Here is a 24099-nt window from a genome sequence, read left to right as displayed (position 1 = left end):
TGCATGTGGTCCCAGCAAACCACCCAAGCTGCACGTTGTTCATTTCAGCACATTTCTCCCTCCATTCACTCCTTGGAGCAGGCTTTACATAGCCTACTCCAAGGAGTGAATGGAGGGAGAAATGTGCTGAATTCATTATGACCGAATAAATAACTTTGTATTTCTTTAACTACTTTTTTGATTTGGTATTTTGTCCTGTGCAGTTTAGCACTTTTCTCAGTGCTCCTGTAATATGCCTTGATACATTTTCCCTTAGCCTAAAAAACAAAACCGCTATAATTTATAAATACAAATGTTGAATTTCAGCTTTTTATCTCAGAATCATCTAAAAAGAGGCCCAAAGCCAATTTTGCAACTCAATTTGATTGAGTTGTGTCCTTTATTTCAAGAAAATAGTTTTGCAACATATGATTTCATCTTTATCAAATTAGGTTGTTACTGGTGCAGAAATCGATGCTGTAATACTGAATACACCTGACGCCACCAATTTCCAGTTTACAACACGCCCACTACTGGTTTTTAATCAGAATAAAAATACAAATACAAATAATTTTGTTGAATGAACAAATACAGATACATATACAAATAGTGGCTTCTCCCTCCACTCATAGTGTCCACATACTTTTGGAAATACTTCATCATGTTTCATGAACTTAAACCATATTTACCCCTCTAATATTGTAATTCAAGCACTTTAGTTTTTAGACACATAGCTAAATAATAAATAAATTAGCATGCAAACATAAGTGTAATTAATGCATGAATTGAATGTAGGCTCATTTTTATTTTCCTGCCTGTTTAAACATAACTGTTGTTTTGGTCCCATTCTTCCTTTGGCTTTTATGGATATTTTTACTTAATTCATGTTCAGGGCCAGTTATGATAAGAATATTTTCGGTTTTATGTACATTTTGTCGATTAATGTTCATGTCCATGGGGATTACTTATCGAAAGCCTTTGCCTTCTTTCGTGTTATTTGAGCTATTTATATAGCTATCTCTAACATGCTGAATTTGGCGGTTTTTTAGTCAATGCTGTAGGCTTGCTATGTGCCTCAGAGCTTGCATACAACTGGTCTTGGCCCACCCAGTTTTTTCATGGCTCACCCAAATATTGATTTTTACAGCATTACTGTAAAATGTGTGAACACAGTATAAAGCTAGTTACTTGTATGATTGTATCTCAGTGGCTAGTGAGCATGGATTTGATCACACAAAAGTAAGGATAACGGTGATCCTTTGATGTACTAAATGGCTTATTAATAATTTTATATGCACCAAAGGGGATCTTGTTGTCAATCATGACATCACTGAAACTTGCCCATTTGAAAAGAAGTAAATTCAATGTAATCATGTAAAAAGTACAATCCTTATACAGGACATTTCTATAACACACCATACGTGCCTACCTAGGACTGAGGCTATGGCCTAGACTTACAAGTGCAATTTGTAGATTGCATGTCAAATCAGGTTACAGGTTATATAGGCTTCCTGAGTCAGTTCATGCTCAAAGTAAAATTAAATGTGTTAATTCATAGTATTACTATTAAGTTGTTTGACTGGTTACTGACAGTTATTGGTTTATGAAATATATAATCATCAACTGGGTGTCAATTTCAGCCCACCTTTGGGGAAGGGGACTGCCTTGTAATTTCTTGTGGTTTTACCGATCAAGACAGGGTTTTTTGCATCAAAGTGCAAAGAATCTATGCTTTACAACTGTGTAGGTGTTACAGCAGTGCACCTTGAATCAGTGACTGATAAAAGCACTAATTTAAGAGAATGCCATTTTTAGATGTCTGTGTCTAATTGAGGATTTAAGAAATTAACCAAGTTTCAGACATTTCATACAATTTTTGGAAACTGACTGTGTACATTCCAATGCAGAAAGCCAAGTCCAGATTTCGTTTAAAAAATCTGACTAAACATTTCATATCAGAAGGACCAAGGTTTTGCTCAATGTTACCCTCAATGTACGCTCAATGTTGCTTTTTCTAGCTTTGCAGCTAGAAAAAGCAACAGCAATACATCTCAGTTTCATGTTTTTGTATGATTAGTCTGTAAGCTGGTTACAATTCGGGGAAAAGTATTTTGAGACACTTTGAAAAAGTCCTTCAAATAAAGTAGATATTGTAAAGGTTTCAAATTAGTCAATGAGTCTGTATTGGCGAATCCAGCATCTGATTTTGCCAGAACTTAGCAAGCTGACTGCAAGTAGCGCTGAGCGATTAACCAATATTTTGGTGTTTTTTTAGTGTTTCAATAAATTGATTGAGGTTGGTTTATTTCAATTGTCTTAATTCGGAGGATAAACTGTTTTTCTCCAAGCCGGTGTGTTAGTTTTTTAAAGTTGTAGTTTTTAAAACGCAGCTAAGCAGTAGTAGCCAAACAAATAGCTATGCTAGTGGCTAAGCAAGTTGCCAAACAAGTAGTTAAATGAAAGGCAGGACCATTAGCAAGTTCCTATGTCATTCTCTAAAGCCGCGTTTCCACCAAAATTACCCGGAACTTTCAGTCCCAGGAACTACTTTACCAGGAACTAAAAGGTTCCTTCAGCCAATGGTTGTCTGCGTTTCCACCGGGGTCTAAAGTACCGCGAAGATTAGGCAAATTAGCCCACTGACGTATGAAAAAGCGACGTTGTCGTCGGTCCATCTGTCATATGATTTCTTCTGTAACCCCATACTACCACCGAAGTAGCCTACATTATTTTCTAATAACCGGGACAGCCCGGAGGGGTTTATTCCACTTATATACAACGGGTTACCAACAATGACTATATATGGTTACTTTTGTATTTATTGATTTTCATATATCCTCTCAAACACATTCATTATGTTTTTATGCGAACATTCGCTTTCATGTCTTGACATCCGAAGCGACAGAATGCATTCACATTTATATGTATAACTGGCAACAACAGCAGAAAACATGCACACGTTGTAAACAATTTGCTGTTTGATTACTTTCTCGTCGTCAATTCCATATAGGCTAATCGCAAAATGACAAGAATAGAACGAAAACTCGGACTTGCGTGAAAATGTAAATTAGTAGTGGTACAGCCACCGTTTGCTTTCCTTCGAAGTTACTGCTAGCCGAGCAGCGAAGTGTGCCCTCCAGATGCGAACCATGCACCATAAATTAGTCCATAGTCTTCCTGGTCTTTTCGTGGAATTGAAGAATGGCAGTAAAATTACGGCAGTCTGAAAAAGCTAAAGGGACGGTTACTAGAATTAACCTTTTATTTTACCCTGACAAAAAGTGCGGAAGGTGATTTCCAGTTTGCTTTTACTGTATCACCAATGTTAATTACGCAGAACTACCGCATACCTCACGTAACTGTATCAAACGTTTTGAGTCAATTACAACGGGCTAACAAAGAAAATCCGGAAGAAAATATTCAGCAACCGAATTAATCCGTTTGAATGTTTTAGTACGTAATATGCTGTCCCAGCACGAATGCTTATAAAACGAATACTAAAGCAAGAAAAGAGCAGAAGAACACACGTTATAATTCCAAGACGTTGGCAGGCTATAACCAAAAGTAGGCTACTGCGCCGCATAACATACAAGTTTGATTTGAAGTTATTATGAAAATAAATTGGTTTGCGCCTGCTTATTTTTAAACATGGCGCCTGAAAACAAAAAAATGCTGCGAGTACTCGACCAATCAGAAATGTTCAGCGCTGCAAGCTCCACCCAAAAGGTTCCTGTACTTTCGGAAAGTACTACCCCCCGAGCAGGAACCTTTTGGGGGGTAAAATAAAGCCCCAGGAACTAAATTTAGACCCTAGTTCCTGCGGTGGAAACGCACTGAGTTCCTCAAAAGGTTCCTAGTTCCGGGGTATAGTTCCTGCGGTGGAAACGCGGCTTTAGTCATTAGCAACTAGCTCTGCAGTTAGCTTTGCAGCTAGGTCAAGAAGTAGCACAGCAAGTCACAAAACCAATTGCATGGCACATCGCAAGAAGCGGAGTAAGTAGCAAAGGCAATCGCATTGTGGGAAGTCCAAAATGAAGCAAAGCAAATCACAAAACCAACTGCACAGCACAACACAACTGGTAGAATAAGTAGCAAAGCCAACCACATTGCACAATGCAAGTGGCTGTGTAGGTAGCAAAATCGATAGCAGCACACAATGCAAGTAGCAAAAGCAATCGCATTGTTAAATGCTTATGTAAAGGTTTTGGCCCTAACCACCCTCCATGAAGCAACTTTCTTTGATGCAGTCTCAGCTGCCCAGCAATGGTGGACATCCAGACTGCGCAGACATAGATCACAGTTTAACCCCTGGTCATCAAGAGAGAGGGAAGATGGGGAAGAGAAGCTTGTGCTGGTGGGGAGCGAAGATGAGCTAGAGTACTGATCACCACCCCCCCCCCCCCCACCCCACCCCACCCCCCCCACACACACACATGCCCACACAAGCACACAAGAAACACACACACACAAGTGCATTCACACTCACATGTACACACAAACACAAAAATGCATGCGCACACACACAAACAAAAACTGACACAAACACACACACACATTGTGTTGCAATTGTTATTAAACTTCTTATGCTGATAAATCATATCTCTGTCGGCTTTATTTTTTAATAGACTTTTATTTTCAGTTTCGGACAAGTAAAAAATTCTATTCACAATAGTGTCTTCCAGGGAACACAGGGTTTCAGTCACCCAGGATGACAGTGTCTCATTGCTCACTAGTCACCCCAAATGGTTGATTGGGTGCTCATAAGTCCTGCACAGTTGTCATCCTCGTATCTGTGTGGAGTCTGTGTTTGTGTATTTATGTAAAATGACACACATTGCTGCAAGACTGACTGACTGACTGAATGACTGACTGAGGAGGCAGGGGCAGCGCCATTTTTGTCTGTCAGACATTATATCTAGTAGTAGAAATTAAATAATAACAGCAGTTTCTTCAGAGTGTGGCAAGAAACAGGCCAAGCCAGAAGCAAGAAGCCAGGTACTGTTAGTTCCTTCAACTTTCCATTTCTCCCTGATCTTATTCTGCTAGTCTATCCTCACTCTGGCTGTCCATACACAAGCTTTTTGAAAAGAGAGTCATCTCTTTGGCACAGAACAGCAGGACTGTCAAACTCCACTGCTTTCCCTGCATGCATCACCAGCACTTTATTAGAATCCATAATAGTGTTGATTCTGTAAAGCAGGAGTCAAAAGGATACATTTTGAATGGCACAAATACAATACAAACCTTTCCTGACTTTTTTTTTTTTTTTTTTTAAATCCAAGCAGCATATGTACCATATGTAAATACAAACAACATGGGTGATTATAAAGTCATTGCTTTAAATCTCTTTTAATTAAAGCTGTTACAAGATCAAATATTTTATTTGAGATGGGGTACAGAGAACTTACATTTAGTTTAATGTACACAATGTATGACAAATGTTGTCAAATAATTTTGTTTTTTGACAAATGTTTTTTAATTGCAAGCTTGTTATCCATACGTGTATAGCACTACTTTAGACATTGGGTCCTTATAAAATCAGCACAAGGAATATGATCCATGAGATGCTCACCTGTGGGCAATGGTAAGGACAGTCTTGTCTCTGAATTTCTCCTGTATAGTCTGTTGTAGCAGCTTGTCTGTCTTCTGGTCAACACTGGCTGTAGCTTCATCAATGCAAAGTATCTTGGCAAAGACAAAGACAGTTGCGGCTATGTTAGATATTGGAATTCAATAGTTTGCCTTTGTGTACATAAATAGGTAGAAGAAAGGCCCCCTGAAACCAACACAGTCATGTTCACCTCAATTGTTCAGGCTCATTATGTAAATTAGTAAGAGATAATGACTGAAGGGCTGCGTAGTAAATTTCCCTCCGCAATCGAACTGCATAATGCACAGCACCTAGATCATTATCCTTATCATACCAACAAACAGCCAATAATTATAATCAAAACATTTGTTTTTAAATATGAGATTCTACTGCAATGGAAACATTACTTAAGTATTCCACAAATATTCAAATATGTGTCCTGTATGAGTTCAATATGGAACACCTATGGAAAGAAAATAAGGTTAAAAAAAATTTGAATTTAAGAACACAATCTGAATTTGATAATACATTCAATTTAACTGATTTTTAAACAGTGAAATTAATATATTAGATTTTTAAAAAAATGTGAATTCAATACATTTGAATTTATTCACTTGAAATTTATAGCTTTGAATGCAGATCAAGAATTTAGCTTCCCAAAATTCTAATCCTAAAAAACAAGGCTCCCAAAAATTCAGGTTACATTTTTCCAATACCTCAAATTCAATTGTTAAAAATTCAGTTTGTAGAAATTCAGTTTCCAAACATGCCCACAGCATCCGGGTTACTCATGAAAAGGAATGGAATTGTCCATACAACTTGGTCAATCTCTAGGAAAAGGATGAATGAATGAAGATTACATTCCAGTTGATAACCCCAACGAGACCTGAGGCCACATCCGGCAGTCCTGCACAGCAACAGCGAAGCATAGGCTAAAATGGTAAGTGCAGCTAGTTGTATTATCTGTCCATGGTGTTATGCACTTTTGTAACTAGTTCATAGACCGTATAAAAATATGGACGAAGTGCTTCATGACGTCACCCACTGATTTGCTATGGTTAGTGCTCACTGGCGCATGAAGCCCAAACAAGGGCGCAGCCACATTGCCCGTTGCAACCAACGCAAGCACAGTGGAGCGAAAGACGAGTCCGCGACTACAGGAAAATCCACCCCGACTACCTTACATGGTAATTAGACACTCCCACGTCTGGACAACAAGCGTGGCCTTGCAACCACAGAATCGTACTGTCATAATATTTCAAAAAAGTTAATGTGCAAGATACGTTTAGTGTTACGATATTTACATAGAAAAATAGATTAAATAGATCACTAGCTAACTGGCTAGCTAGTTATATAGACAGATAGATAAATAGCGGTTATTACAGCTGAACCAGCACACAACATTTTTAAACCTTGGACTTTTAAATGGTGAGATCGTGTGTAACTAGCTAATCGGAATAAAACGACACAGCATCACACCTGCCGCTGAAACACTCTGCCTGGTTGCGAGGATGGGGAAATCCTTATATGGTCATACGGTAGTAGGACAAGCCACATTGCATGCACTGAATTTAACCCAGATTTTGGAATTTTGGCGGAATTATTTTTAAAAATGAGACCCAGGGGAGACATTACAAGGGATGGGATTAACTAGTTAAACCATCATTTCTTGTGTAAAAAATGTATTGACTTTATATTTCCTTTAATTGGCCTCTTTTCAGGCTTTCCCCATTGACTTAACATTGGGTGGGCAGGGTTTCAAGTTCTTTTTGCAACCAGGCGTTGCAGTTCATGCAGTAGCCACTGGGGTAAAAGGCTTCACTCATAGAGGAGAGTTGTTGCCCCTTGAACTAGTCAGACAATGTGGAGGGGTGGTGTGGTTAGGGTGCCATCTGCGGGCAGAGAGGGAACGGTTTTGCTGGCGCTGCAACCCAGGTGTGGGTGATGACAATTAATTGCTAATTGTTTATATGCTCTGCCTGCAGTGAGACCGGGGCGCTGGAATGAGAGACACACGTGGGAGCGACGCAGCGTGCGAATTCACCTTCCTTATCGTGAGTGTTTTGTTTTGGTTTGTGTATGTACGGAGTTAAAGCGCAATAAAACCTGTGTGTGTCTGAGAAGGGAGAAATGTGTGGTTTGTGGGAAGAAGGACAGCAAACGTGTTACAGACAAGTTTTATTGTTATCAGTCAATTGCTAGAATGATATACGTGTAAATTATGTGAGTAAGCCAGTAAATACCGTTTTGAATAGCAAGTCAGCTAGCCACCTCTCCAGACACACGTTCAGCAGACCGTTAGCTCACCACTAGCTAGCTAGTTCTGCTATGCTTCTAATTCGGAGCGGGTTGCAACTGAACCAGCGCAGCTGGAGCCCTTTAATGAAGGCGTCCAACGTGAGCAAGCAGTTTACTGTTTTTATATTATCAAACGCTTTTATAGAGCGCTCACACACATCACATTTTGTGGACATCAATCAATCAAAATGTATTTATATAGCCCATTTCACAAACAATTGTCACAATACCCTTCACAGACAACCCTGGCCTAAACCCCCACAGGAGCAAGTCTAAAGCAACAGTGGCAAGGAAAAACTCCCTGTGGCAGATGGGAAGGAACCAGGCCCAAGGGGGAAACCCATCCTCCTCTGGTCGGCTCAAGGTGTAGATTGGTAACCAATATGGTCAGTCAGACAATGTTTAATTCAAGTCAAATCCATACGGGAGATTGTGATGGACTCTTGCTGTCACTGCATGGGCTTGTCAAACTGCCTGCCCTTGTCCTTTGGCGGGACAGCAGTAGTATTTTTCAGTCAAGGATTGCAAAATACTAATTCAGTGCAAATATTGATTGGCTACAAGTAGAATCAACTTTATCCACATTCTACCCCTTTTCCTGTGTAACCCATGATCTCGTTTTGAAACAAAATTTTCTAAACTGAATTTGAGGCATTGTAAAAATGGAACCAGTATTTTTGAGAGCCTGGGTTTTTAGGATTAGAATTTTTGGAAGCTAAATTTTTTCGAAACTATAAATTTTGAAGTGAATAAATTCTCATGTATTGAATTCAGTTTAAAAATCTGAAAATTCAAATCAGTTAAATTTAATGTGTTCTTAAATTAAAATCGTTTTCTTATTCTAATCTTTTTGAACCTTATTTTCTTCCATAAATGCCGCTTTTACTTTCCAATCACAGGATGATTCCATAATTTACAGAACGGTTGGCAGTGCTAAATCCAGCTATAGGTTAGCTAGACTAGCCACTCTCTGTAGTCATTAATGAACAACAGCTGACTATGATTGAGTTGGCAGAGGCTGGACACACCCCTTAACACTGCTGCAAGTATGATAGGCTATTGTAAAAGTTGGCTTGCTGGCAATTTACGAAAAAAATTATCATTGTCCACGTTTGTTTTCGAGTGACACCATTAATGCACATTAATTTAGAACCGTGATTTAGCTTTTGCCGGCGCTGCTTCATAGCTGGGTGCATATGGAAAAAGAATGCACACTTCCCAGCCAATCAGAACTGAGTATTCAGCCAAATCATTATATAAACTACTATCTGAAGCAAACGCGTTTTAAACGTACAAAAATGCAGAGTTACTCGCACATACAAAGCATGTCTGTCGTCTTCCATGAGGCTATTTTTTTCCTATTTGACATTTTGATGCGACAGAAAGTCCGAATGGCCACATTGTCTACCGATGGTAAGATGAAAAAACACAGGGCCAAGTGACTTCAAATAATTTAGGCAACATTGGGTAGCACTGCTTTGAAATACAATTTGTTTAATTTGTGTGGGCTAAGATAGCTAATATTGTTTGTAAGTTGGCCTCATTTTGATATCAATACTTCAAATGGCAGGCCTAGATTTTGCAAGTTAGAAATAATGACTTGCATACAGGGTGTGAGTAACTTGGCATTTTGTACGCTGAAAACGTGTTTTTCTTCAGATATCATTTCTTTTTGTACTATGTTTTTATGAGTAAGTGATAATAGTAATGGATAGAAATGCATGCTATGAGAGACATGCATACACAAATACATGCAAACACATATACATGCTAGCTGAATGAAACACATGGATGGCATGAATTCAGTTATTTCCCTTTACCATGAATAAAAATAAACGAAAGTGTTTGTCATGTTTTTAAATTGAAGTGTTTCTAATTTATTGTGTACACGACAGAACTACTAACGGTATGTATAGAGGATCTATAGGGCAAGCTAACATTAATTTATAAATGTGGCATTGCAGGGTAGCTACAGTAGCCCAGTTAAAAAGTACTTAACTGCAGAATTTTGGCCATTCTCACTTTAAGAAAATCGACATACCTGCCGTGAAGAAGTCATTATCTTGAGCCGGTTTCCATACGACCAGTAAATCACAACATAGTATTGGTGCTTTATTTCTGAGCTGTCTGTATTAATTCGGTCTGCTGACTCATTAGCACGGTAAGTAATGTTCAGTCAAAATGCTGAAAGTGAAACGGTCTAAGGTGTGGGTGTATTGTATTTGGATTTCATAAATACAAATGAAATGCATAAATTCAAATGTATTGAAAATGGAAATGGCAAAAAAAAAAAAGTCAATCACTGGTTGTACATATGTTTCGGTAAACAAGCATTACTCATAAATAGAAAAGTACATGCGTATTCAACTTCCTTCAGAAATGTCCAATTCTAGGAGGCTCAGGCTGTTAAGGCAGCATTCTAGTGTATGGATAGGCCCCACAATATGTTCTAAAATCCAACTGTGGCTGACAGACAATAATTGGCAGTAGTGACCAGTGCCCAGGGAGGGATTAAGTTGGCTGGGATATTAGTCAATTAGGCACCCACAGTCTGCTGAAGCTCCACACATGTCTCTGACACATGTCTGTGCAAGATCAAATTGTGTCCTGGAGGCTGCAGCAATGATTAGGCTAGTGAATACAGCTGACCATTCAAAATTGGGGGGCAAAAAGCAATTCTTCAAATTAGCTTTGAAACAGGATAGGTCCTGTTTATTGTGCAATGCCTGTTTTACCAAAAAAAATCCTATTTTAGAGGGAGGTTAAATAAAAGTAGATTATGGTACATTAGGGATATTTTTGGCTGCTACAGTACCTTAGCCTGTGTCAGTAGGGCCCGTGCCAGGCACAGCAACTGCCTCTGCCCCAAGGAGAGAGACTTCCCTTTTTCTCCCACTTCTGCACACAGCCCTCCTTTTGCATTACAGACAATAAAATATAAACATTACATGGATTTATAGTTATACACTTTAATTCTGAAATATATGGACATATTCCAAGCACAGGATAAAGGAAACCAAAAATGTGCATGGGTAGTACCATGTAAAATCAATCCTAATTTTATTTTGTAGTTCTCCTATAGTACTTCTTTATGAAGCTACGTTATGTTGTGTGGTCTCAATTTTTTCAGATAACATATCAAACCCTTTTCTATGTGCTCAGGTGTCTGTCTAGCACCTATCTGGCTGTACAGTAATTTTTTGTCCTTCGCTGCCACACCCCCTCTCTCACCCATCCTGTCTATGGTCTGGCAGAGATGGCACTGCTCCAGCACATCCAGCAGGTCAGAGTCCTGGTGACATCCACAGGGATCTAGGTTCTCTCGTACTGTCCCACTGAACAGGAAGGGGTCCTGAGGTATAATGGCCAACTTTGACCTGCAAGGGAAGTCACAAATGGGAAACAAATATAAAAAAACACTCCACATTTCCACTGAACGCTGATGTTGATTTATTAAGTCTTTTTGTATTTGTAGCTGATTTAAGATCCATCTAATCATCTGGTTTTTAAAACCCCTGCATATTTAAGCTTACCTCTTTAGTCAATCCTATAGTTAGCCATTCCTACAGTCCTATAATCCGGCTAAATGGTGAAGTATAATCATGGAGTCTATGAAATTAAACGCGGATATCTGAGCTCAGTAGGGAGCTTAGCGTTAAGTGTCAAACTCGCATCAACGGAGCGGAGCCTTAACCTTATCTTCTCTGTTTCTCTTTCCATGGGGCTCCCGCCCCTTATAGAGGGTATACATTGACGTCACTTTCCCACTGGACTACGCCCCATCAGTCGGACTGAGTGGCAAAACATGCTGCCACATGGCTGCCTTTAGTATAGGAAACTGCAAAACCGGGAGTAAAACAAACGCTTAAATTAAAGGCAGTTGGACTCGACAGTGATCCTTACAACTTACCAAAGAACCAGTGGTCTATGGACATTCAAGAAATCGGAGCTATCTTTTTACAGAGTGCCGAAAGCTAAAGAAAAGAGAAGCAGATGGATCGCTGCAATTTGCAGAAACAACTGGAATCCAGGCACCGAAACGTGGATTTGCGGTTGTTATTTTGTGTCAGGTATGTTGTATTTTTGGGTAAAAGCATACCTTAATTTATATGCTTGGCTAGCTAACACTATCTAACCATATTCCTTTTGTTTGTAGAACACAAGGCTCATCATCATAGATGTTTTTTAATAAATGCTGACAAAAACTTTACAGTTACGCAGAATATAAATGAAAGATGCTAAATATTTAATTGATGAGTAGTCAATACACTAGCTACCTAACTTAAGGTATGATTTTACCCAAAAATCCAACATACCTGACACAAAATGACAACCGCAAATCCACATTTTGGTGCCTGGATTCCAATTGTTTCTGCGAATTGTAGCGACCCATTTGCTTCTCTTTTCTTTAGCTTTCAGCAGTCTGTAAAAAGACAGCTCCGATTTATTGTTGAATCTATTTGTACAGTCAATCGCACAACAGCTCTTTCCCATTTTAGATGTGTTTTTTGTGTTTTCGCGGCATTCAAGCTGAACGCTAACGCTGCCACTCAGTAGTCTTTCTGCCACTCAGTGGGTGTAACCACAGGACTTCCACTTACTGTGACGTCATGTGCATACCCTCTATAATGGGTAAGGAACTGGTGTGGTAACCTGAAGATCATAAGTTTGATTCTCAGATAGGACACTGCCGTTGTACCCTTGAGCAAGGTACTTAACTTGCATTGCTTCAGTCCATCTCCATCTGTATAAATGGATGCAAAGTAAATGCCATGTAGAATGTTGTTTAAATTGCTCTGGATAAGGGCGTCTGCTAAATGCCTGTAATGTTAAGTAATGTAATGTAATGCTAGTTAGCTCAGGCTCAAGTGTCAAGCTGGCCCTTACGGAGATGACACATTAGGTAGCTCAGCTTAAGTGTCAAGCTCACTTTACGAAGCAGACACGCTAGTTAGCTTAGCCTCAAGTGTCAAGTGTCAAGCTGGCCCTACGGAGTGGACACACTAGGCAGCTTAGCATCAAGTGTCAAGCAGCCTTAACCTTATCTTCTCTGTTTCTCTTTTCTTGGGGTGTTTGTCAGCATTGAGTTTACCAGAGCTGTCCCAGTGAGTACAAAAAGCCATTATAAGGATGAGAAATATGAAAAAAACAGTCAGAGACATAAGCCAAACCTTGGGATTTTATTGGCAAAACTCTAGTCTTTATGCTAAAAAATGGCAATGGCACGGACTCCAAAGGCAATCAAAAGCATAGAATCAAGACTAGATACTGAAAACTCTCTCATATGAGCACTAAAGAAGTCAGTTCTACATGGTGAAGCCAAAATATATAAAAATAGCCTTTAATAAAAACTGTGAATCTGCACTTTAACCACATATGAATTGTTTGACTGCAAATATAAAATTGTGGATTACATAGCCAAATTAAAAAAAAATATGTCTCTGTTCCAAACGTTATGGAGGCACAGTATCTATAAATGTCAGTTTGCTTAAAACCAATGGGAAATTGGTCCAAATCAGAAATAATCATGAACTGTGTTTTTTAAAATGGGAATTTCTGAAAGATTCAGTGAGCTCTGCATTATCTATAGAACATGGAATCAAAAAAACTTGGAGGGGAAATCAATTTGAAAATACTGTCAAGCCAATAAATTCAGAATCAACATCAATGGCCACAAATAAAGTTTGATTACAATTACAAGGTCAAACAGCATAGACGGACGCTTGGACCACTGCCCTAAAAGGTCCTCCACCAGGCCTCCTCACCTCAGGGATGCCAAACCGATCTGGGTGATGTCCACCTGGTCTACGAGGATGTGCCCACCACTCAGTTCCACCATGCGAAAGAGGGCCAGGAACAGGCTGGACTTCCCAGAGCCTGTGCGCCCCACTATGCCCACCTTCTCCCCAGGGCGGATCAGTATGCTCACCCCATCCAGTGCATTTGGCAGACCTGGCCGATAAGTGAGCACTGCCCCTCGAAACTCTATTTGCGCCTGCTCTGGCCATGAGTGGGATACCTTGAAGAGAGCAGACAAAAATATCAGACAGGAATGAAAACAAAGAGTATAATTGTACACTCTTTACACTACCTTACAGGGACTTAGCAGACGCTCTTATCCAGAGCGACTTACACAACTTTCTTACATAGCATTTACATTGCATCCATTTATACAGCTGGATATATAGTGAAGCAATGTAGGTTAAGTACTTGGTCAAGGGTACAACAGCAGTGTCCTACTTGGGAACCTATGACCTTCAGATTACAAGACCAACCCCTTACCCATTATACTCCACTGCCACCCAGAGTTTATTTTAAAGATTTTAATCTTTAAATAATTACCTTTAAAAAATGTAAACAATTAAACCTGTAATACTACAATGCCTTGCAGATAGCTTTATTAGTGCTGTTGCAATCAATGTATAACCATCATGCATAAGGTAAAATTTCCATCACCATGGTGGTGGTTTTTTTTTTTTTTCAACATTTAGATAATTTTTGCAGTTTTGTTTTATGCAAATGTTGCCTATAAAATGTAGTGTGTGTATCTCGAATTACAAAATTACGAACAACAGTACTCTGCATCCATCTTTGCATCTTCTCCAAAAAGGCCACATACACCTCTACCCCTTCCAGACAGCATTTTGAACTGAGCCAACAGGGCAGAGCTAGTAGACGTGAAATATTTTTAATTTTCTAAATCCAGTGCTTTTAGCCAGTTAACATTCTCGTTTGACGTCCTGCACTCTGAATACCAAACACAAGTGCATCAACAGTTAAAACCCCTGATTTATCCAACCTGTAAAATAAATTTAGTCTATTTAATTTGCTAATTTTTATCAAAGATATCAATAATTAATTAAATCACCAAATTTGTTGATAGGCAGGGCAATCTGTTGGATCAACCTTCATCAAGTATACAACTCAAAATAAGTTTAAAATTAAGACATTTAAATTACGCCAAATATCCATATGTAATCTAAAGATGAAGTTCAACAACCTTAAAAAATAACAATGTTAAAGACCTATAATGCGGGGCGCTGGGGTGCCGCACCCCTAAATGAGGAATAATTCTAAAATAAAAATTGTTTACTCGTACAATGCGCCTGGTAGTCTGTCAGCGCCTGCCAGCATTCATTAAAAATTGGTTCCAAAATCAAATTGTATTTGGTTGATTTCTGTGTGATTATAGCCTACTTCCTGGGTGAAGGGCTTTTGGCAAGCAGGTGACCTGAGGCTGCTCTCTAAATGGTTGCTTCAGATTTTCCACGGGGCGCAGCTCTCTGTGCCCCAGACACTCCTACTTTTATTGGCAGCGAATCGTTATTGTTTTTATGTTTTTTGATCTAATGTGATTGGACAATTCTCGACGCTATCTTTCATGTTCACGCCTGCCATTAATATAACTACAGATGCGCGACGGTCACTCCTGCTCCTTAGGTAGCTGACCGTTACTTTCAGGAGATGGCAACTTCAAGTAGAACCGCGGAAATCAATGAAAATTTGGTTATTTCCTTTCAAAAACGCCCATTCACAAGGCGTTCACTGGAAGAAAAAAAGAAGATAAAGGAGCTTGGACCGGACCGACCCATTTTACAAATTCAGCAGCAGGCAAGTGATCGAGGACGAGCATACACCCGGAACGGGCTCTTGTTATGACAAACGGAGTTGGCTAGCTGGATGTGGTGTAAGTAATGCCTTTTATTGCTTTCCGTGTTTGCTATTTCAAAGTGTCGGCACCGAAGCGTTGTGGACAACGACGGGGGTACAAGACCTATAACATCTTTCTGAAAAATGCAAACGGCACGAAAGTAGCTGCAGCCGTCTAGACAATAGTACGAGACTAAATTTTTTTGGCAGGTTTAGCACTGCTGAACAACTATATGAAGGCTACAGGATTGGCATTAGAAGGCACAACGAAGAGATGACAAAATCGACACATCCTGTCCAGAATAATAGACTGTGTTAAATTTTGTGGAGCCTTGTGGAGTTGGCTTTGCGTGGCCACGATGAGAGTGAGAGCTCCGATAATCCCGGGATATTCCGTGGGTTGGTGAATTTTGTTGCCTCCTTTAAACATCAGTATTCACATTCACATTTTGTCCAGCAGATGGCAGCTGAAGGCTCTATAAATGACATTGGAGTTAGCTAATATTTTCCTACTTTTTATGACTTCATAGAATGTAACAGTGGCAGTAAAAATGACTTTAGTAGTTCCATATTTAGAAATTGAGCTGTTGCCTGTTGGTAACTTTAGGTGATGTAGGTGAAATGGGCATTTTGCCATCTCTACATATTATTTTATATTATTAAGGAGGGCAAAATATGTTCAAGTAGTGCTACTGGCCAGTGTTTAGGCAACATTAGTGTGTTGTGTTGTTTTTAGATTATTTATTTATTTTATTTGCTGAGCTATGAAGTGCTGCTTCAGTTTGTTTGTTCCCCCCCCTCTCCCCCCAATTTTTATCACCAGCCGCCACTATTATCTAGGGAGTCATTTTATAGCTGTGAACAGTATAATGGGAATTTTGTCTAATAAAAATGCTGTTGTCATTATTTTTTAGTTGGACAAACCAGTATGGCATCTTAATAGCATGAGGTATGCCAGCATGAGGTTTGCTAGGCCACCTCTGTTGAACACATTTATGCCTCAAATGGATACCCCCAGTTCCTGCTCTGTGTGTCTTAACTCTAGGACACCCTGGCCAAGCCCTCTGAAGTTTCCTAGGGCCCAGAACAGGCCAAATGATTAATTAGATGTCCCACATGAGATTTGTTAAAAAGTAACAGCAGAACAACCAGCTGGATGCTAGCAAGCTGACAATTTAGTTAGCAGCCTAAGGTATACAGAACCATGTACAATTGGAACAAACTTCACTGGAATCTTACTAGAAAATACTGCAATAATAGTTCACAGCAAAGATCACATTCTATTTTTGACCCTTGTATAAAACAACACTTCATGTTTGCAAACAGAATAGAACTTCTAAGGCCACTGTGCTGTCAAAAGCATTCCTCACCTCAAGGGTACCAAGCTGTGGTTCAACTGGAATGTCAGTAGAGTACTCTTCAGTCCGCTCTACGCTCACCATCTGTGTTTCCGTCTGTGTGAAGCTGAAGATGAGCCCTGACAGTAGGTTGGTGACTGACAGGGCATAGGATAGCAAGAGACCAACCAAGCCTGTGGGAGAAAAATCAATCCTACATACTCGTAGATGCATGTGTCTCTCAATTTCTTCACAAACATAAACACTTCTAGGTGACAACCCTGCACTTAAATGATTTTTAACAAATTCTTGCCGTTTGTGTCTAGAGGATTTTTTGATCCAAATCCTTTCTTAGCCAAGTATTCCCCAAAGAACACACGCCAAGCGCCCATTTCTCAGCACTGATACTCACCTGGATTGACGGATCTGGTTTGGTGCTGAATAACAGCAATCACACTGATTCCGGTCACCACGGCGACACCAATCATTTGCAGCCGGATGTCCAGCCACTGCATGGCTGCATTGCTAGCAAACAGACAACGCTGATTCCTCTCTAAGCGATTCTCGTTTTCCTCCTCAAACCTAGAGCATGTAAAATTCATTTTCAGATATCTATAGCCTTTAACTTATACCAGATGTTATCAATGCCTTCAACAGAGTAGCAGTGGGGACCACTTTCTTTTCTGAAAGATAGTATGCCATGGTAAGGTTTTGGTGGGTCATGTTGGAAAGTTATGATGTGCAACTAAGTGGCAGTAACTCAAACTCAATCACAGGATTTCATTCCATTGTGTAAAGAAATATATGTATGAAGTTCCCAGTAAAAGCTATATATATGTAACAAAGTTAACAACCACTTACATATGGTCCTATGTACTTTGTATCAATGTAGGGGAGCAATAAGTGCATCCCCAAACATCAGGTTTATGAAATTAAAATACAAATCATTATGAAAGGCAGGAAGCATAAATATTAGATGAGAATAAAAAAGCAATGTCAAACATAAATTCAAATGCACTAAATTCAAATGCACCCGATTTTCAAATGCCATTCACTCATCATGCACTCACACACTTAAACCTATGGGCGATTTGCAGTCAACTGCAAACTCCACACAGAAAGGCCCAGGCTGGATTTGAACCCATGGCCTTTTTGCCCAAAATACAACATTTTTTAAATTTATTTTTTTACTTTTCTCTCCTAAACTTTTCAGGTGACCCCATCCTCAAATGTAAGTTGCTCTGGATAATCATCTGCAAAATGCCTGTAATGAAATGCAAGTTACAGTGCAAACAGCGATGTGCACCTCTTCTGGACTGGTGCATCGTAGCCCAGCCATTTCACGATGGCTAAAGTAAAATAATATTTTAAAATAAAAGAAAAAATATTTGATTTGATTGACAGTTCTAGGTTATAATGGCTTTGCTATATAAATAAACAAACAAATGTACTGATGAAGACCAATTCATAATGTTCCTCCTTTAGTCAGTAGGGAGAAATGAATCATTTGCAAACCATACAACACTAGTTACAAGGCTATTTCTAGTGACCATCTCCCCTTTCCATCCATATGAATCAGTTTCTGACCTGGTGGTGTTGCCACTGGCTCGGATCGTGCTGATTCCAGTCAAAGTCTCAGAGAAGTGCGTGTATATGGGCGAGAGGGTCAGGCTGTAAAAGCGTTTGAGCTCGCGGGAGGTGTGGCGGTAGAAGTGCTGTATGTGGTAGTACAGGCCGCCCAGTGGCAGCAGCAGCAACAGGATCCAGGGTAGGCCCCAGCTAATCACTACCAGCATGCCTAGCAGACTGAAGATGTTAGCTAGAAGGATATTGAGAATAAAGGGCAATGTGTCATCTATGCTGTACAGGTCAGAAGAGAAACGGCTCACAATGCAGCCAAATGGGGTGGTGTCAAAGAAGCTGACAGTGGCCTGCAAGGAGAAAGAACAAAATGACAGATTTTCATTATTTTTGCACGAGATTTTTAAATAGAGGTTCACTGATTTATAAAAATTAGACAATATGATGTACGCTAAATCATGTGCTACCAAAGAAAAACTGTACGTGCAATTAACAATCCAGTAAAAGATACACAATATGGCAAACAAAATGAACCCATCCATTCACAACAACTCCTGAAATGCATGCAGACAACGAGCAAGATTATCAGTTGCTCTTTACTGGAAAAATTGGCTTCTGTTGGCAATTATCTAAAAGACCTGTCATTGCACCTGGCATTTGAAGAAAAATAATCTTACAGTGGCTTGCAAAAGTATCGAAAGTATTCAGAGGAGCTTCCAAAACAACTTGGAGATTAAGTCAGATCAGGAGAAGGATATTTTAAAAAGCTCACAGAAGTGAGTTTTTAAAAAGTCACTGAATACCCCTTTGAGCATGGTTAAATCAATCAAGTTTCTGTGATGTAGTATTTTAAAGTAAAACCAGGCGCAACCAACACATTTTGCTCCTTATGTCTGCATGCTTTTATGAACTGTATGGCATTTTAGGCAATGCATTTCTTTTTTGCTATTGCTTTTTCCCCAAGTCTGGAATGCCCAAATGCTCATTGGTATTGGTTCCTCAGTATTAAATTCCATAGAGCGGAGAAAAAAAATGTGCTCTCCAAGGCACAAAAAAATATGAATTGCCACTACTTATCACACCGCAGCATGTACACCAGGCTCGTACAGAGATGAGTCTGAGGAAGACACTTTGCACAATTCATGTGCAGCTCAACAGACAGACTTCCAGGCACACAGTCAACCACCAAGGTTGCCAAAGAATGACAAGATGTGGATCCCTGCCAACCACCCGAATCCTGGGCAATGCTACAGCCAATATCTCTTTTTACCCACCATTTCTGCCCATTTTGGAAGGCCCAGTCATATTTTATTAGTGTACTACCTTCTGCTATCATTTTGAGAGAGCGCAGACAAGCACTTGATCTCCTCAAAAGCATGCGACTTCAGCTGCCAAATCTTATCCCACTGCAGTTTGCAATTCAGGCTCACAGCCATGAGTCAGAGGAAGTCACTTCATGCGCATGGATAAATGTCCAACTGACCCTTTGTCAAGCCAGTCTCAAGTCCCACTCTCCTTAGTTACTGTTGCTAATTCTGTCAAGCTTTCACTTTGGAAAGTAAGTTTACATAGAAAACCCACTGAGAGGACCGGTCAGCGATATTCACATGTTTTTGTACGAACTTCGTCAAATTGAATGCAGACTACCCCCTTTTTAATCCAGTGACTCCCAGTTATGTTACAGGGCACCACACTTAATTAATGTCACTGTAATCTTGGGAAAACAGCTTTATTTTCCTAACTAAGTGGCCTAACGGAGGCTACAGTTACTGTATTCAACAAATGCTCACTGTACTTAATGCGTTTCACCAGTTGATTCTCTCAGTGCTCCCACCTCTAAGGAGGTTAGAGTTGTGTAGGTTACTTTTGTCCTGATGTCATGTAGACTAGCCTAATGTTAATGGTGCTTCCTAGTCAAGGATGTCAGGTGCCTCTTACATTCTCCTGTTGAGTCAAAATCCCGTATTTGAAACTGTTTCCACAGATATAAATTTAGCAATAATCCACAGTTGATGTTAAAATGAATACTTAACAGGAAAAAAAAAAGTTTTTATTAATGTTAATGTTAGCTAGCCAATGAGAGAAAATAAAATGAGAGAAGCCTCATCTGCTGTCAGTGGAAGTGTGTGGCACTGTCATAACTTTGGCATAACTGTCCGTGCACAGCTGGGGAACTAGCTAACAATTTTATTGAACATAATTATTCATTTTCTTTACCTAATCTATGTGGCATGGAAAATTGATTTGCTAATCGTTGCACTCTGTGCGTGCCGATTAACCTTTTTATTTTAGTTTAGATATATAGATAGACTACAACTCATTTTATTTACAATCCTCTTGGAAGGTAATAATTTCTAAACTAAAGCTTGACGGACTCCGTGGTGGTTAGCAACAATTGCTATGCACAGTATGCGCTAGAATAAGAATGGGATCTTAAACAGATAAGCCAAACAGCAGCCTCCAGGTGATGTATTTCTAATTTGTGTTTTTTATGTATTCAAAAATACAGAGCATTTCCTGTTTTATGAAAGCATAGGGCTGCAGGGTAAAGTACTTCGCTATTGAACCCAGTCCGCCAGTGATGACTGGGGCCTGCAGTGCCTGAGGGAGATGCACAATTGGCTCTAGCATCAACCAGGGTTGGAAGGGTTTCAGTTGGCCAGAATGACAGCATCTCATTGAGCATAAATTATTAATTTAATTAATAGATTGTTGGGCCTGCTGGGTGATTCATACCATTATGGCAGTTAGTGCATGAATGGACTGGCGTTGTCAGCCTAAACCAAATTGTTTACAAGATTATGTTCAGGAATTTTACTAAATTACAACTTCAACTTCACAGTGCAGGCCACAGGGTCTTTGGTACCTTCAGCACTCTGTCCAACAACCTATTGTGGATAACTGTAGCAGCACAGATGGTTCCATGGGCAAAGAGGAAGGCCCGGGCAGCAGTGAAGAGTGAGTTGGCTGCAGCAATGGAACCGTAGACTGTCAAATAGAACTTAATGTCTGACGTGATATTTGCCTTAGAAGCAGTTTCTACAAGAGTGACTGGGTATCTATGGGACACAGGAATGAAAGAGAATTAAACCAAATAATTTTGATAATGCATTCTCTGCTAAAAATCTTATTTAATAATCACATTCCCTCCAATGCGGCAGACATAAACAAAATCAACTGGCATATTTGCCTTAAATTCCTTTTTAACATTTCAATTTTTGCATTTTTTTTTAAAGCAATTTTTTAGAAATACAAGCTCTCCAAATAAAGACAAAACATTGTTTCAGTTCTCTAATGTTCATTATGGTTTATATTGTATCCATAGCATCATTATATATTGGTGCAATTCCTGGTTCCATAGACTCACATTAATCCACTGGGTGAAAAAAGCAGCAGATATGAAAGGTCCCTGTTCAAGAGGACGCTGTGGGAAATGTTGTTACCACTTTTCAGTTGAGAGATCCAGTGCGACAACCACCAGTCTGAGGCATTCTTTGATGCTAAGAGGAAATTGTAGAACGCTGTTATACACTATCACTGCAAAATTCAGTACTTGAACAAATCAACTGTTCTCGTACCAAAAAGGTGGATTTGAGAAATTCAGTGAAGAGTCACAAAGTGTTTGCAGAAAAGGACATGGAATCATACTGTAATTACATGCTAATTTACACATCCCTTCACTTTTTGTATTGATATATAGTTTATGGGCTTGTAATTCCTCTATGGCTTAAACCATGCACTCAGCAATAAAGCTAGTAACTCATAGTTTTTCAAACGACGACTGAAGACCCACCTCTTCAGGCTGCACCTCTCCCCATCCCTCCCTTCCCCCCCTGTAAATGACTAAACTTAGGGGTGTAACTAGGCAGCTGTTTAATAGGTGACTTAGTTGATGCGCCAGTCTTAACGACTACTTGTATTTTTATTTATTTTTATTTTTCCATAGATTGCGTTGTTGCCGTTCTCGTTGTTAGTGTTAATCAGTTTAACCACCAGGGTCCAAGTTGAACTATGCGGTTGTTCCCTGTACTTGGACCGGTACTTCTCTCTAGGGGTTTCGTCATACTTGTTCCTGGTTATGGTTATACACTTTGTTGTACGTCGCTCTGGATAAGAGCGTCTGCCAAATGCCTGTAATGTAATGTAATGTCATAGACAACAGTGATGTCATGCTAGATGCAATTACTTCAGATACCTTGCATGAGAAGCAGGGAGATGAGGATGAAGAAGGTCAGGCAGCTACCTACTGCCAACCTGTATGATTTATATACCCTCCAAGCCACCACACCCATCTGCTTTTGCTCTTGGTCCATTGTGCAGTCTACCAGCGTGTCATGGTCCTGGGGCTGTTCCTGCTGGCTCTCATCTGTTTAAAAGAGAAAGATTTTTGCCCCAGAAACAAGTAACACTGGAACTTCATATTAATTTATTTACAGCAGAGCCTCAGACTGACCCAAAACTTAGTATGCAGGTTAGATATGAAACTTTTAGCAAAATTTTGAATGAAATAGTAGTGTTTTTAAAAAAAAGTGCTGACCAATTGATTACAATTATTGACTTTAATATGGAACTGGAACTACAGTTGAGTCCAAAATTTCACATACACCTAGGCTAAAGACATTCAAACTCAATTTTTCACAACTCCACACATTTCATGTTACCATACATTTCCTGTGTTAAGTCAATTAGGGTATCTTAGTTGATTAAACCTGTTATGCTTGCAGATACAGGTGTGTAACCACGCGTTAAATATTACACGCATCAGCTTCTCCGGTTAAACTTTTTTTTTTGCTTAAAAGTCATCCTTCCGAGCGCCGGTCACTGAAACTCTTTGTTGTCAGATGTCAGAATAATCAGGTCAGAACTTCCAACATCCTACTTTGCCTAGAATGCAGCAAGAGATGGTCTATGGGAGAAATCACAGAGCGTAGTGGGTAGGAGTAGGTAGGTGGGGTCAGGCAGTGAATGTAGGAAAAAACCAAAGGTGATTAAATTGCCAAAGAAAACCTCATCTGTCAATTTTTTGTGATCATAAATTTCATTACGTGTAGCAATTTGTGAAACAATAGTTGTTTTGGTCCAGAAGACTTGTAAATATTTTATTATATATTACATATTTTTACAATCTCCTTTTAATATGAAATGTAATTATCGTTAATCAAGTTTCAGAATACCACTGGGGAAGTTTTAATTTGCCTTCAAATGTCTGACATTCTCCATTCATTTTAATGGGAAGAAGCAGAAAATGCAAAATCCCCTTTGTTTTGGCCTTTATTGTGTGGACATATGAAGTTGTTTATGAATTCTGTCTGTTGAAATGGGGCCAGAATGTACAGAAATGAATGTTTTTAAGGGCTGAAAGTCTGTGGCTGTTGGGGTTATTTCTGTGGGGAACCCTGAAAAGTGCCAAACTCTTGGTGCTGTATAGGTATGGGGCATGCCCACAGACCGTATAAAAATATGGACGAAGTGATCATGACGTCACCCACTGATTTGCTATGGTTATTGCTCACTGGCGCATGAAGCCCAAACTACGGCGCAGCCATTGCCCGTTGCAACCAACGCAAGCGCAGTGGAGCGAGAGAGTGGAGTTGACGACTACAGGAAAATCCACTGCGACTACCTTACATGGTAATTAGACACGCCCACGTCTGGACAATAAGC

At 39.6% G+C, this 24099-nt stretch overlaps 1 protein-coding gene across 2 annotated transcripts in view; it reads right to left on the bottom strand.

The window, feature by feature from the left end:
* Positions 1-4573: 4573 nt before the first annotated feature.
* The window catches only part of abcc10 (ATP-binding cassette, sub-family C (CFTR/MRP), member 10), a 37226-nt gene continuing 17700 nt past the window's right edge, over positions 4574-24099 (bottom strand). For both annotated transcript variants that reach the window (XM_035404448.1, XM_035404449.1), the window contains exons 13-23: positions 22631-22801; positions 21803-21935; positions 21302-21494; positions 18442-18785; positions 17267-17436; positions 16888-17048; positions 13633-13886; positions 11099-11244; positions 10683-10780; positions 5552-5664; positions 4574-5168 (exon numbers count right to left, since the gene is read on the bottom strand). In XM_035404448.1, coding sequence (XP_035260339.1) covers positions 5033-5168; positions 5552-5664; positions 10683-10780; positions 11099-11244; positions 13633-13886; positions 16888-17048; positions 17267-17436; positions 18442-18785; positions 21302-21494; positions 21803-21935; positions 22631-22801 — 1919 coding nt within the window. In that variant the 3' untranslated portion in view covers positions 4574-5032. The remainder of the gene's footprint in view (positions 5169-5551; positions 5665-10682; positions 10781-11098; positions 11245-13632; positions 13887-16887; positions 17049-17266; positions 17437-18441; positions 18786-21301; positions 21495-21802; positions 21936-22630; positions 22802-24099) is intronic.

This window comes from Anguilla anguilla, chromosome 2 (genome assembly GCF_013347855.1).
Source record: "Anguilla anguilla isolate fAngAng1 chromosome 2, fAngAng1.pri, whole genome shotgun sequence".
In the NCBI taxonomy this organism is placed as follows: Eukaryota; Metazoa; Chordata; class Actinopteri; order Anguilliformes; family Anguillidae; genus Anguilla; species Anguilla anguilla.
Note: the sequence above shows the minus strand (reverse complement) of the source record. Positions and strands in the feature narration are given on the sequence as shown.